We start from the raw sequence: 14,379 nt of genomic DNA, 5'->3' as shown, positions 1-14,379 counted from the left end.
GTATATCAGTATGTAGTGTTTCTACTTTAAAGAGTCCTCTCCTGCTGATGTTCAGGTGTATATCAGTATGTAGTGTTTCTACTTTAAAGAGTCCTCTCCTGCTCATGTTCAGGTGTATATCAGTATGTAGTGTCTCTACTTTAAAGAGTCCTCTCCTGCTCATGTTCAGGTGTATATCAGTATGTAGTGTCTCTACTTTAAGAGTCCTCTCCTGCTGATGTTCAGGTGTATATCAGTATGTAGTGTCTCTACCTTTAAAGAGTCCTCTCCTGCTCATGTTCAGGTGTATATCAGTATGTAGTGTTTCTACTTTAAAGAGTCCTCTCCTGCTCATGTTCAGGTGTATATCAGTATGTAGTGTCTCTACTTTAAAGAGTCCTCTCCTGCTGATGTTCAGGTGTATATCAGTATGTAGTGTCTCTACTTTAAAGAGTCCTCTCCTGCTGATGTTCAGGTGTATATCAGTATGTAGTGTCTCTACTTTAAAGAGTCCTTTCCTGCTGATGTTCAGGTGTATATCAGTATGTAGTGTCTCTACTTTAAAGAGTCCTCTCCTGCTGATGTTCCGGTGTATATCAGTATGTAGTGTATATACTTTAAAGAGTCCTCTCCTGCTGATGTTCAGGTGTATATCAGTATGTAGTGTCTCTACTTTAAAGAGTCCTCTCCTGCTGATGTTCAGGTGTATATCAGTATGTAGTGTCTCTACTTTAAAGAGTCCTTTCCTGCTGATGTTCAGGTGTATATCAGTATGTAGTGTCTCTACTTTAAAGAGTCCTCTCCTGCTGATGTTCAGGTGTATATCAGTATGTAGTGTCTCTACTTTAAAGAGTCCTCTCCTGCTGATGTTCAGGTGTATATCAGTATGTAGTGTCTCTACTTTAAATAGTCCTCTCCTGCTGATGTTCAGGTGCACATATCAGTAGGTAGTGTCTCTACTTTAAAGAGTCCTCTCCTGCTGATGTTCAGGTGTATATCAGTAGGTATTGGTCTCTACTTTAAAGAGTCCTCTCCTGCTGAGGTTCAGTGTATATCAGTATGTAGTGTCTCTACTTTAAAGATCCTCTCCTGCGATGTTCAGGTGTATATCAGTATGTAGTGTCTCTACTTTAAAGAGTCCTCTCCTGCTGATGTTCAGGTTGTATATCAGTATGTAGTGTCTCTACTTTAAAAGAGTCCTCTCCTGCTCATGTTCAGGTATATCAGATGTAGTGTCTTACTTTAAAGAGTCCTCTCCTGCTGATGTTCAGGTGTATATCAGTATGTAGTGTCTCTACTTTAAAGAGTCCTCTCCTGCTGATGTTCAGGTGTATATCAGTATGTAGTGTCTCTACTTTAAAGAGTCCTCTCCTGCTGATGTTCAGGTGTATATCAGTAGGTAGTGTCTCTACTTTAAAGAGTCCTCTCCTGCTGATGTTCAGGTGTATATCAGTATGTAGTTGTCTCTACTTTAAAGAGTCCTCTCCTGCTCATGTTCAGGTGTATATCAGTATGTAGTGTTCTTACTTTAAAGAGTCCTCTCCTGCTGATGTTCAGGTGTATATCAGTATGTAGTGTCTCTACTTTAAAGAGTCCTCTCCTGCTGATGTTCAGGTGTATATCAGTATGTAGTGTCTCTACTTTAAAGAGTCCTCTCCTGCTGATGTTCAGGTGTATATCAGTATGTAGTGTCTCTACTTTAAAGAGTCCTCTCCTGCTGATGTTCAGGTGTATATCAGATGTAGTGTCTCTACTTTAAAGAGTCCTCTCCTGCTGATGTTCAGGTGTATATCAGTATGTAGGTCTCTACTTTAAAGAGTCCTCTTCCTGCTGATGTTCAGGTGTATATCAGTATGTAGTGTTCCTCTACTTTAAAGAGTCCTCTCCTGCTGATGTTCAGGTGTATATCAGTATGTAGTGTCTCTACTTTAAGAGTCCTCTCCTGCTGATGTTCAGGTGTATATCAGTATGTAGTGTCTCTACTTTAAAGAGTCCTCTCCTGCTGATGTTCAGGTGTATATCAGTATGTAGTGTCTCTACTTTAAAGAGTCCTCTCCTGCTGATGTTCAGGTGTATATCAGTATGTAGTGTCTCTACTTTAAAGAGTCCTCTCCTGCTGATGTTCAGGTGTATATCAGTATGTAGTGTCTCTACTTTAAGAGTCCTCTCCTGCTCATGTTCAGGTGTATATCAGTATGTAGTGTCTCTACTAAGAGTCCTCTCCTGCTGATGTTCAGGTGTATATCAGTATGTAGGTCTCTACTTTTAAAGAGTCCTCTCCTGCTGCTGTTCAGGATGTATTATCAGTAGTAGCCTGTCTCTACTTTTACAAGAGTCCTTCTCCTGCTCATGTTCAGGGTGTATATCAGATGTAGTGTCTCTACTTTAAAAGAGTCCTCTCCTGCTGATGTTCAGGTGTATATCAGTATGGTAGTGTCTCTACTTTAAAGAGTCCTCTCCTGCTCATGTCAGGTGTATATCAGTATGTAGTGTTTCTACTTTAAAGAGTCCTCTCCTGCTGATGTTCAGGGTGTATATCAGTATGTAGTGTTCTACTTTAAAGAGTCCTCTCCTGCTCATGTTCAGGTGTATATCAGTATGTAGTGTCTTTCTACTTTAAAGAGTCCCTCCTGCTGATGTTCAGGTGTATATCAGTATGTAGTGTCTCTACTTTAAAGAGTCCTCTCCTGCTGCATGTTCAGGTGTATATCAGTATGTAGTGTCTCTACTTTAAAGAGTCCTTCTCCTGCTGATGTTCAGGTGTATATCAGTATGTAGTGTTTCTACTTTAAAGAGTCCTCTCCTGCTGATGTTCAGGTGTATATCAGTATGTAGTGTCTCTACTTTAAAGAGTCCTCTCCTGCTCATGTTCAGGTGCACATATCAGTAGGTAGTGTCTCTACTTTAAAGAGTCCTCTCCTGCTGATGTTCAGGTGTATATCAGTATGTAGTGTCTCTACTTTAAAGAGTCCTCTCCTGCTGATGTTCAGGTGTATATCAGTATGTAGTGTCTCTACTTTAAAGAGTCCTCTCCTGCTCATGTTCAGGTGTATATCAGTATGTAGTGTTTCTACTTTAAAGAGTCCTCTCCTGCTGATGTTCAGGTGTATATCAGTATGTAGTGTTTCTACTTTAAAGAGTCCTCTCCTGCTCATGTTCAGGTGTATATCAGTATGTAGTGTCTCTACTTTAAAGAGTCCTCTCCTGCTGATGTTCAGGTGTATATCAGTATGTAGTGTCTCTACTTTAAAGAGTCCTCTCCTGCTGATGTTCAGGTGTATATCAGTATGTAGTGTCTCTACTTTAAAGAGTCCTCTCCCGCTCATGTTCAGGTGTATATCAGTATGTAGTGTTTCTACTTTAAAGAGTCCTCTCCTGCTGATGTTCAGGTGTATATCAGTATGTAGTGTCTCTACTTTAAAGAGTCCTCTCCTGCTGATGTTCAGGTGTATATCAGTATGTAGTGTCTCTACTTTAAAGAGTCCTCTCCTGCTGATGTTCAGGTGTATATCAGTATGTAGTGTCTCTACTTTAAAGAGTCCTCTCCTGCTGATGTTCAGGTGTATATCAGTATGTAGTGTCTCTACTTTAAAGAGTCCTCTCTGCTGATGTTCAGGTGTATATCAGTATGTATTGTCTCTACTTTAAAGAGTCCTCTCCTGCTGATGTTCAGGTGTATATCAGTATGTAGTGTCTGTACTTTAAAGAGTCCTCTCCTGCTCATGTTCAGGTGTATATCAGTATGTAGTGTCTCTACTTTAAAGAGTCCTCTCCTAGCCAATAGAAGTGTGATTGTTACATAGTGACATCATTATGGAGGCGTTTCAGGCAGTTTACAGAAAAATGCCAGAGCACTTCTTCCCATAATGTTGCATTACAGTGTTTGTAAACTATATTTGAAGTTATTTAAGTGTTACACTCAGTGGGCCCAATCCCAGTCAGATTGTATATTTAAAGAACATCTTCTAAATATTTAAAGAAGTGTCTAGTAGCCTATCAGAGAGTCCCACTCCAGGCGCTGTATACGAGGAGAGAGAAGGCCTCTGAGAGCTGCTCTCTACTGGTTATCATGAAGCTTGAATATTAATGAAGTCCTAAAAGCTGGCGTTGACTGTGACCTCTCCATAGGTCTAACACACACACACACACACACACACACACACACACACACACACACACACACACACACACACACACACACACACACACACACACACACACACACACACACCCTTCATCCTTTCCTACGATGTGAAGGTCTTGCTTCCTGAGGGACTGGAAGATGAGGAGGGTTTAGGTGTTGATTACTGCAGTGCTGAACTGTCAAGTGTGTGTGTGTGTGTGTGTGTGTGTGTGTGTGTGTGTGTGTGTGTGTGTGTGTGTGTGTGTGTGTGTGTGTGTGTGTGTGTGTGTGTGTGTGTGTGTGTGTGTGTGTGTGTGTGTGTGTGTGTGTGTGTGTGTGTGTGTGTGTGTGTGTGTGTGTGTGTGTGTGTGTGTGTGTGTGTGTGTGTGTGTGTGCGTGTAGGGAGGCAGCAGGTTACAGAGAGTGTATCACGCTATAGCGCCTCCTCTAGACTCCTTCTCCGCTGCTGGAGACATCAAGTGTAAAATTGCACTCTAATTCAAACACACTCCATCAAAACCCATAAGGTCACATTTGCACTTTTGCACACACAAACTCTATGAATAAAACTACACACATATATATTGGTGCATGGTTGTAAACTCTTCTCATTGGATGGCAACAAGACTTACTTTAACAGAAGCTTCAGTTAATTGGATCTCAAATGATTCATTCAATATAACATTGGAAATAACTCATTAAAATCCTAACGAGAGTAATGCAATGGTGAATTAAGTTCAAGGACTCTTTTATTGTTGTCAGCAGGCTTACAAGACAGTTAGAGCACAGTACATCCTAAAACTATATGTGGATTGAACTACCATCAAGCTAATACTAGTGGGCTCAATAAATAGAGTTTCAATATTCAAACATTCCGTATTCAAAGGTTTTATTGTCATATGCACAATAGCTTTAAAGTTTACATGGAAGTTGTTGGTAATTACAATAAAATAGTCCTATTCTCCTCCAACAATACAATATACTTAGATAAAATAGAGCAACAGTGCAAGTGAAATGCAGAAATAAGTAAACAATGTACATTTAAATCGAACAAGATGAAACAGAAAGTACATTAAATACTGTACAATGAAATAAAATACTTCCTATTATTATAATATATCAATATGAGGAATGTGCTAAATACTATTGATAATCATTTGTGTCTAACTTTGTTCTCTCGTTTTCTTCCAGCAACAACGGCGTCTCGACCTGTTAACCATCACCAACATGGGTAAGTCCCTGAGTCTTTTAACTTCACTTTACCCACAATGCACCTCTCTACACCAACACCCCTCCACCACTGATGTGAAACCACACTGTGACGCTCCCACAGGAAACCCAGCGTCAGTGTACCTCAATGTTTTCCATGTGGCATCATATCGATCTGACAGAAACATGCCGTGTGTTTCCTGCGAACCCACTTTCCAAATACTAAAAGCTGTTTTCTGGAAGCAGCTTTCCTACATACACACACACACACACACACACACACACACACACACACACACACACACACACACACACACACACACACCATGTATACATCACTTCAGGGGACGTTATATTGACTTACATGCATTTCCTGGAGACTTATCCTAACCTTAACCATAACCAACACATGCCTAACCCTAACCCTTCCGCTAACCCTAAACCTAACCAAGTCTTCACCCTAAAATTAATGAGTCCCCACACGTGACTGTGTAAACGGATTTACGTCCCCACAAGTATAGTAATGCTAGGCCACACACACACACACACACGATTGCACATGTACAGTAAGTATAAGACCTAACACAGATAACTTAATGCCTGCGCTGTGGAAAACCCTGAAGCTGAATCACGGCTGATCTGATGGCTGCTGGTCAGCTAATCTACAGTATGTGTTTTAAGGGACGCTGTCTCATGATGTGATATATTACAGAAGTATTGACCCAAAGCTTTTCTAATGGGATAATAAACCATTCAGTTAAAGTCAGAAGGACAAACATGCCCTGAGGCCTTTTCTACATGTGTGTTTAAGTGTTGTAAGAGCAGGTTTTACAGAGCAGATGGGAAGACTTTGTACTACTTTTGGGATTATAAAGGGATTTATCAACAGGTCAGATATTAGTATATTTAAACAGTAATTGTCACAATATGTCTTGTAAAGTTCTTCTTCTGGGTTGAATTACATGTGTCCCTGGTTTTTAAACTATGTTGATGAAGATATCCCATGTCAGTTAATGCGTTTGTTTTGATCTAATCAGGTTAATAGCATTATTACATTTTTATTATACTCTTATATGTGTCTTATATTGTATGTGCAATGCAGTCTGTGTTTAACTGAATAACTATAGGTGTTTTCTCATGTACTCTGACAAAGTCCGGAGAATCAGGTCTGTGTATTGTCCAGAGTTTCCTTTTTCATTTATTTAGCACACAACAGGATATTGTCAGACGGGTTCTCACTTATAGGAAACATTACGCTTGGTAAAGGCATCGGGTGGTACCAAAGCAGCAAAGTCAGGATATGGCGCAGGTAAACATGAGTGTCCTGCCATTCCTTGATTCTGTAAGACGATTTCTGCATCTCTGTTCACCCTTTCTTTATTCCCATTTCACGCCAGTTGTATAGAAACATCATCAAGGTCAAGGTCAAGGTTCTTTATCTGTGAACTCACTTGCCGTGGATTTCCCCCGAAAGCTCTATATTTGCATGGGTTCAATTGTACATTACACAGATATTGTACTAGACAAGCTGAAAGTGTAAAGTGTGTTGGGTCTGAATGCAGGGCCGGCCCTGACGAATTTGCTGCCCTAGGCAAGATTTTAGCTGGCGCCCCCCCCTCCAAATGCAGACACTTATGACGCGTTTCCACTGCAGCGGGGTAGCCCCGTTTAAGCGTCCCTAAGCGTCCTCGCTCTGGCCTCGGGCTGCCTCGCTGGCCGGCCCGAGGCCGTGGCGCATTTCCATTACAGTTTAGGACCTGGGGTAGCAACGCAGTGTAGGCGGGGCGATCGGCTTCACATTTCGAGTTGTTCCGTCGAGCTCCCGCTGGATTTGATCATCCCCAATGAGATGAAGGAACGTCGTCACCTCCTCGGTCGACCACGGTGTGCTTTTCTTATTAGACGTAGCCATTTTTGTAGCTCCTCCGTTTACAAAATGCTGTGTATAAAAATGCTGCAAGCTTGCTTCTAGATATATATGCGACGCTAGGGATGAACTCGCGCGCAATCTTGTGACGATTCTCTCTGGCCCTGGTCTGATAGAACCACGATTTTATGAGGCCGGAAAAAGAGGGGAAAAGTACCCGCTGGCCGGTACTAGGCTATATGGAAACGCCACCAAAAACCGGCCTGGCCGCTTGAGGACGGTTAAGGACGCTTAAACGGGGCTACCCACTGCAGTGGAAACGCGCCATTACACTTACTATGACTCGCGCGTGCACGGTTGTGGCATGACCACCAAAACAGAAAGATATGGACACAAGATGTGTGCAACTGTATTTAGTTTCCTATCCATTTGAACATGATTTAAGTGTAAAACTTTTTTTTTAATTGATGAAGTTAAAAGCATCAATCTGGTGCACTTTGAGAGCAACATTAGGAAATCTATGGACATCTCTCTCAACACCCAGATGAAACAGAACTGTAAGTAGATTTTCTTTTTCTTTATGGATACTTTACAAATCACTCCCCTTTCAAACTGTATTCTTGTTTATTAATAACAACTTTGTTGTACTGTCATATAGTATTTTATTCCTGTTTTTCACCTATTCTCTTATTTTTTTACAACTACTATATAAAGGTGTGCCTTTACCTCACTGAGCTGAGGTTATCAGAGCCGCTCAGTCTTTCAGGAGAGAGCTCTCTAAAGCTCTCCCCCCCCCCCCCCCCCCGCGGCCGCTTACACAGTAAATTCCAATGTTAATAAAAGCACACGTTTTTTGGGAGTTTGATTTATTTTAAATTAACACAAATACAAAATACTACCATTATTTCAAAAAAAGAACAATTTCACATAAACCTCTGGTTCTTACTGGGGCTGGGGCGGTTCAACTTGATTTGGGGGGGGGGGGGTGTGCCATAGTTAATGTGCGCTGTACGCAATATAGGCGTAGTTCTGTTAGTATAAGATAATAAGATGTACTTTGTTGATCCAAAATCGGGAAATTGTGTTGTTATGAAATAAAAACATTTTTTTATTTCAACCCCCTATGGGTTGATGCGCCCTTAGCATTCGCCTATACTGCCTATGCCAAGGGCCGGCCCTGTCTGAATGAGTTTGACATTTGCATTCGAAAACATTTTAGGGATGTGTGAAAGGAGCTTATATAAGAGCACGTATGTTTCTATAAGTACACGCATCCTCGATAGAGTGTGTTGTTTGTTTTTATGTTCTTAAAAGTGGCTAAATATGATGTAATGTTCACTTAACCCCACCCCATTTTACTTGCTGTGTGTTTACAAGATATTTTCTCTTTTAATATAATGAAACACTCACATGCTCCTGAAACCCTCCGGTCTGCCATCTGAAATACTTTCATAAACACAACTGAAATGCTTTGTGGCTCATACCGACACGCTCTCACTAAAACTCAGATAAATGCACGTTTAAAAGTCTCTCATGTGTATCGTTGAAACTGTATTATCATAAACATGTTCTATCATTTATTCACAGCCGGTTGCCTACATTATAAACGGAAACAACTGAATCTTTTATGCACGCTTTTAAAATGTTCAAAATGTGATCCCTCTGGCATGAAACAATCATAAACTGATAAACATTAGAACTTTTTAAACGAATGATGCAGCAGTTTTTGCGTTGTGTGTTGTGAAACGTTGACATGTTGAACACTTCAGTGTAGAACATGAATATAACACTTTATATTTATGAGCATATGTATTGTTCTGTTTGATCAAAGCTTTCTTTTAACTCTCAGTCTGCATCTGAACGGTAAAATGTGTGTGCAAAGTATTTTGAATTGCATCCAATATGCACCTCACACACACAACATGGAGCCGTCAGACTCGCATATGGTGCTCCAATTTGACTGAATGTGGAAACAAAAAGTAGTTGCACTCTTTCAAATCTATTTCAGTCTCTCACTGTAGAGAGGCAGCTGCGAGAACGGGGGGATCCGCTGAGATGGAAAGCGAGGAGAAATTGGAAAACACGGGGGCGGAGAAACAGATGGGGACGCAGAGAGGATACGGAGACCCTTATGTCTAAAGTATCTGTATGATCTAATCTGCTTAGATTAGAATAATGCTCATGAGACCGGGTTAATTTAGCGGGTTTATGTTCAGCTGTTCCTCAGAGGCAACGCTCGCCCCTCCACCTTCAGTTTGACACTGAATACTTCATAACACCTTTGATGGTCAAGTGCCCTTTTCTAGCATGGACACAAGCCACAGCAACAAGGAGGTCAGATATGTGTTTCCAGGAAATATTGAATGAAAGGGGAAGGGGTGAAGATGATGAGGAATGTCGTTGAAGGGAACGATCAAGTAAGGGATGAAGGGATGAAGGGATGAATGGAGTGATGGATGAAGCGAAGGAGGGCCGAAGGGTATGAAGGGATGAAGTGATGTAAGGAGAGATGGTGGAAAGGTGTAATGGATGAGGGTTGAAGGGATGAATTTGTATGGAGTGAAAGATAAAGGTATGTACATGTAGGGAGGTGGAAAGTCGGAGAGATGAAGGGAGAGAGATAATAAGGGATGTAGGGAGGGACGGGTAATTGTAGAACGGATGTAGGGATTAGGGCTGTCCCGAATACCAGTTTTCGGGCTCCGGATATTCGGTAGTAATCAGCAGCGAACCGCTTCGACACGTGTATTTCGGTTTATTCACGGCATTCATTTTGTTATTCTACAGTATTGTTGTTTTATAGTTATTTGTGAATGTAACCCAATTTGTGTTCTTTGAAATTGAAAAGGATATCGCATTGTGTTTGTTACTTTCGTTGCAGTTGTATATGTCTTACGTGTAATTTGGCTTGGCTTCCTATTTTGTATGGACATGCTTTTATTTTGAAGGAGAGGTAGCGCTGTTGACAGGAAGTTGTTGTTGCTATGGAAACAACGTGACGGAGATTAATGGAGAAAAAGTCATATCTACATATAAAGATGGAGAAAGTAAACAATAACGTTTATGGTTAAGTGTTAGCACCCCCCGAAGAGGCACAAGCTCTTACGTTGATATTGGAGAGTTCAATAAATTAGAAGAAAAAAATCCGAATATCCATCCATCCATCCATCTTCTCCCGCTTATCCGTGGTCGGGTCGCGGGGGTAGCAGTTCCAGCAGAGAGCCCCAAACTTTCTTTTCCCTGGCGACATCAACCAGCTCTGACTGGGGGATCCCAAGGCGCTCCCAGGCCAGCGAAGAGATATAATCCCTCCACCTGGTCCTAGGTCTACCCCTTGGTCTCTTCCCAGCTGGACGTGCCTGGAACACCTCCCTAGGGAAAATCCGAATAACGAAATTGAAACCCGAATAGTACTCCAACGAACGAATATTCGGATATTCGGGTACAGCCCTATGGGATCGATAAAGGGATGACTGTGTGAAGAACGTTAGGGAGGAAGGGATGAAGGGGGTGTTGATGAGAGTGAATGAGGATGAAGCTATGGAGGGTGCTAGGGAGGAAGGGATGAAGGAATCGATGAGATGTGGGGAAGGAAGGATGTGGGTAAAGATGAGGTAGAAAGGGGAATGAATGAAAAGGAGGGTTGGTGGTGAAATTAGAAGCGAGATATTTCTTGTAGTCTCTACTTATTTGTTCAACTCAAACTGCAGAAGTTCACCAAACTTCAAAAAAATGGCTTGAAACTGTTGCCTTAAATGTTAGATAGGTATTTAGTGTGTGAGAAACACGAACAGGGAAGAATTAGATTATCGTACAGACAGATATGCAGGCATACACTTTACATAAGCGTGTATTCTTGCTGTACTTAAGAATGTAAAGTCAGAAATCTAATTAAAATGTTTCCCGTTTACAGGCGTTTGAGCCACAGAGCTGTGTTGATATTTACGTCGTTATGTCTCATTACAGCAGAAGGTATTTTTGCTAATGCTCTGAGGTTGGTAAACTCCAGATGGGTCGTCAAATGTGATTAACTCAGGACGGACTTCTGTCTCGCCTTTCTCCTCAAAACGCTCCTTTGGGCAATGCACTTTGGAGACATTGGTACACTTCTTACAAACTATCCACCAAAATAAAGAACTGAATTAATTCAAGGCGGCACAGTTTTGGCATCATGCTCTATTTCATATCCATAACAAATTATTTAAACGGTAGCTAATGGTTTTAAGGGCTTTTTAGATACTGTGGGGAAATATACATGCAAGTCCCGACTCTATCTTATCCATCACTGAGCTTCTTTTATTGTGTTACACAATGTAGGAAGTCCTTCTCTTCCATTTAAGCTCCTGCCGCCTCAGAGGTCTCTGCAGGGATTCATTAAACTGTCTAAATTGATAGCAAGAACAATCAGATTTAAATTAAATGTTATGCAACAGGGAAAGTAAAAGGATCTGAATGCCTGCTGCACTCACCAAGGTTATGTTTGACTTTGTTCCTTAGCCAGTATAGAGAAACACACTTCAGCTCTCTGTGGTCTCTTAAATGGGATTAATGGCACAACAACCTGATACATGCCTTCCTTGGCTTTACTTTTGCTACAAAGTTTTACAGGTAATAATAAAACATCTGTGAGAAAAAGACAAAAAAATCCGCAACTAGAACTTAGTTCATGAGAACCTTTCCATCCCCTTTTCAGTCCCTGCTAGAGAGCAGCTGCTTTCATGGGAGAAAAAGGTTCCCATTTATATTGGCTGGGCAGATTGCAAACCACGCCCCGTAAAACTCCCAAAATGTTTTGTGAAGCCGCCATTTTATTTGCTGGCATTAGCATTATTAGCATTAGCATTATTAGCATTAGCCCAGCGCACAAACGGAGAGAGACTAACTTATGGCAACACAAAATAAAACATGGGAGCGGTGGAGATGAGGAGGTGTCGGCGTTTCTGGCGATTTACTCGGAAGGCTTCAGTAGAAGCTGCTGGGAGTCCCAGCAGCTTCTACTGAAGCCTTCCCCAACTCCGGGGACTTCCGGCCGGGGACTTCGGGTGGCAGTATACGCCGTGAAGTGGTTTGCGGCCTGCCAGTAAACCCGAAGAAGAAGAAGAAGAAGTGACGTCAGCTGCTTCATTTGCCTAATCCTCCCTCAGGGACTTATTCCGGTGTGAACGCGATCTTCATCAGAACTAAAGAGTTCTGATGAACTAAGTTCGGCAAAGTACTTGGTGTGAAAGCGCCTTTAGATGCAGAAGCCCTGACTGGCAGGTTAGTAACAAAAACAGGTAACATAAAAGTAAGTTAAAGACAATCTTAAAGGTGGGGTCGGTCATTTTGGAGAAAGCAGCTCGAGTGCGCTAGAATTTTAAAATACACAACCTGGACAAATCTGCCACTTCTTCACAGAGCCCCTCCTCCAACACACACGAACGCGCACATGACCAATGAGGGCACGAGATAAGTTTGTGCGCAGATGGAAGGCTGACGGGCAGGTAGGCCATCCAGTTACTTTAGCCGGGTCGTGCTTTTTACAGCGCTACGGCTTCCACAGATGAAATATTTTATGGATTTGTTGTCAAAGCACTCAAGATATTCATTGCTATCGGGATGTTAAGAGCATTCTATGGAATATAACAACAAGTGTATCTCGAGCCTTTTTCTCAAACGTACCTACCCCACCTTTAAGTTCTTAATATTAGGTTTAATCCCGATTTGTTTTTACCACATAACCTCACATAACTTACATAACTTCTTACATAAGTGTCATTTTTGTCTTTTGGCTCAAAGTTTTTTAATCATATCTATCTAACGGCTCCTGAAACATTTTCCACCTGCTGGCACTACATAAAGAATAGTCATTTTGAAACATTATCCTGGTTAATTAGTCCTATCATGTGCAGTGCCTTGTCTTTTATGCTGCTGCAACGCGAACATTTCCGTAACTTTTGCATCTCCTCTTTGGACGAGCTTACGTTATATTCCAGTTGAACTCCAGGTGTTAGTCTGCCTCCACAGAGGGTCGCTATCCACTGAAATAGCTTTCAATTATTTCCCCCTGAAAGGTGTCTTCGTCTGACGGTGAGCAGCTCAGCGTGTAAACTATTGCAGGTCATTATTCAGGCTGTTGTTACGTATGGCCTTGAAGGGAAGTCTATTATATTCTTAACTCGGCAGACATATTTTATCCTGCCCTGCTGCTTATTGCTATTCACAGTAGGTGAGCGGACACACACACACACACACACACACACACACACACACACACACACACACACACACACACACACACACACACACACACACACACACACACACACACACACACACACACGGTGAAGGTTATTATGATGGCTGTATGGAGAGCAGGTGAGCGTTCAGATGAGTGACTCTGATAGGGGAACACAGGCAGGACACCCTCTCCTTCTCCCTCAGATTAAAGGAGTTTCCGCTCCTGCACTCCCTTTCTCCTCGTCATCCTCTCTTCTTCCTCTGCTCGTTCGACTTGGCGTCTCTTATCTACCTCCATTCATTACCAATCTCAAATTACCGTGCTGCCTTTGTTTCTGCCCTCTCTGCCTTTGTATTATTCCCTCCTTTCTCTATCCTTCATCGCCTCTTTCTGTCTCGTCTTCAGCGGGAGGAATCGCAGGGTGTGGACGAACTAATAGGCTCATGACGCGCTGTGTGTGAGGGCGAGAACATATTTGATAAACTCTCCTCCTGCTCCTCCATTGGCCTTTTGCCTCTAATAGCGTTCATTAGCTACTCTGAAGAAAGACTCACATGTGTCCACGCATAATGTAATTGAGTGTATTCTGCATAAAACCCTGATATATACACGTGGCGGAGAACAGAAAACACACACACAGGTTATCTCTTTACTCTCACTTTCTCATTGCACACACACACGCACAGTGACTCCCACACACAGCCGCACTCAAACCTCACTCGGCCCTCTTTAATTGGACACTTGAGCAGCGCACGGCTGCATCTGGCTCCTGTTGAACACAGCCTGACATTTCAGACTGCTGACCTTTCCAGCCCCGCCTCAACTAAATAATGATTAGTCCTGGCAACTGTTCCACCACAGCAGCAGCCAGGCGCACGCACACACACACACACACACACACACACACACACACACACACACACACACACACACACACACACACACACACACACACACACACACACACACAGGTGAAGGCAG

The 14,379-nt window shown here is 42.1% G+C and overlaps 1 protein-coding gene across 1 annotated transcript in view; it reads left to right on the top strand.

Moving 5' to 3' along the window:
* The window catches only part of LOC117536730 (cytosolic carboxypeptidase 6-like), a gene marked incomplete at its 5' end in the record, with an annotated part of 114,574 nt that extends 100,729 nt beyond the window's left edge, over positions 1–13,845 (top strand). The window contains 2 exons of the mRNA XM_034201719.1: positions 5,294–5,542; positions 13,804–13,845. Of these exons, the coding sequence (XP_034057610.1) occupies positions 5,294–5,542; positions 13,804–13,845 (291 nt within the window). The remainder of the gene's footprint in view (positions 1–5,293; positions 5,543–13,803) is intronic.
* Positions 13,846–14,379: the final 534 nt, after the last annotated feature.

This window comes from Gymnodraco acuticeps, unplaced genomic scaffold (assembly GCF_902827175.1).
Source record: "Gymnodraco acuticeps unplaced genomic scaffold, fGymAcu1.1, whole genome shotgun sequence".
In the NCBI taxonomy this organism is placed as follows: domain Eukaryota; kingdom Metazoa; phylum Chordata; class Actinopteri; order Perciformes; family Bathydraconidae; genus Gymnodraco; species Gymnodraco acuticeps.
Note: the sequence above shows the minus strand (reverse complement) of the source record. Positions and strands in the feature narration are given on the sequence as shown.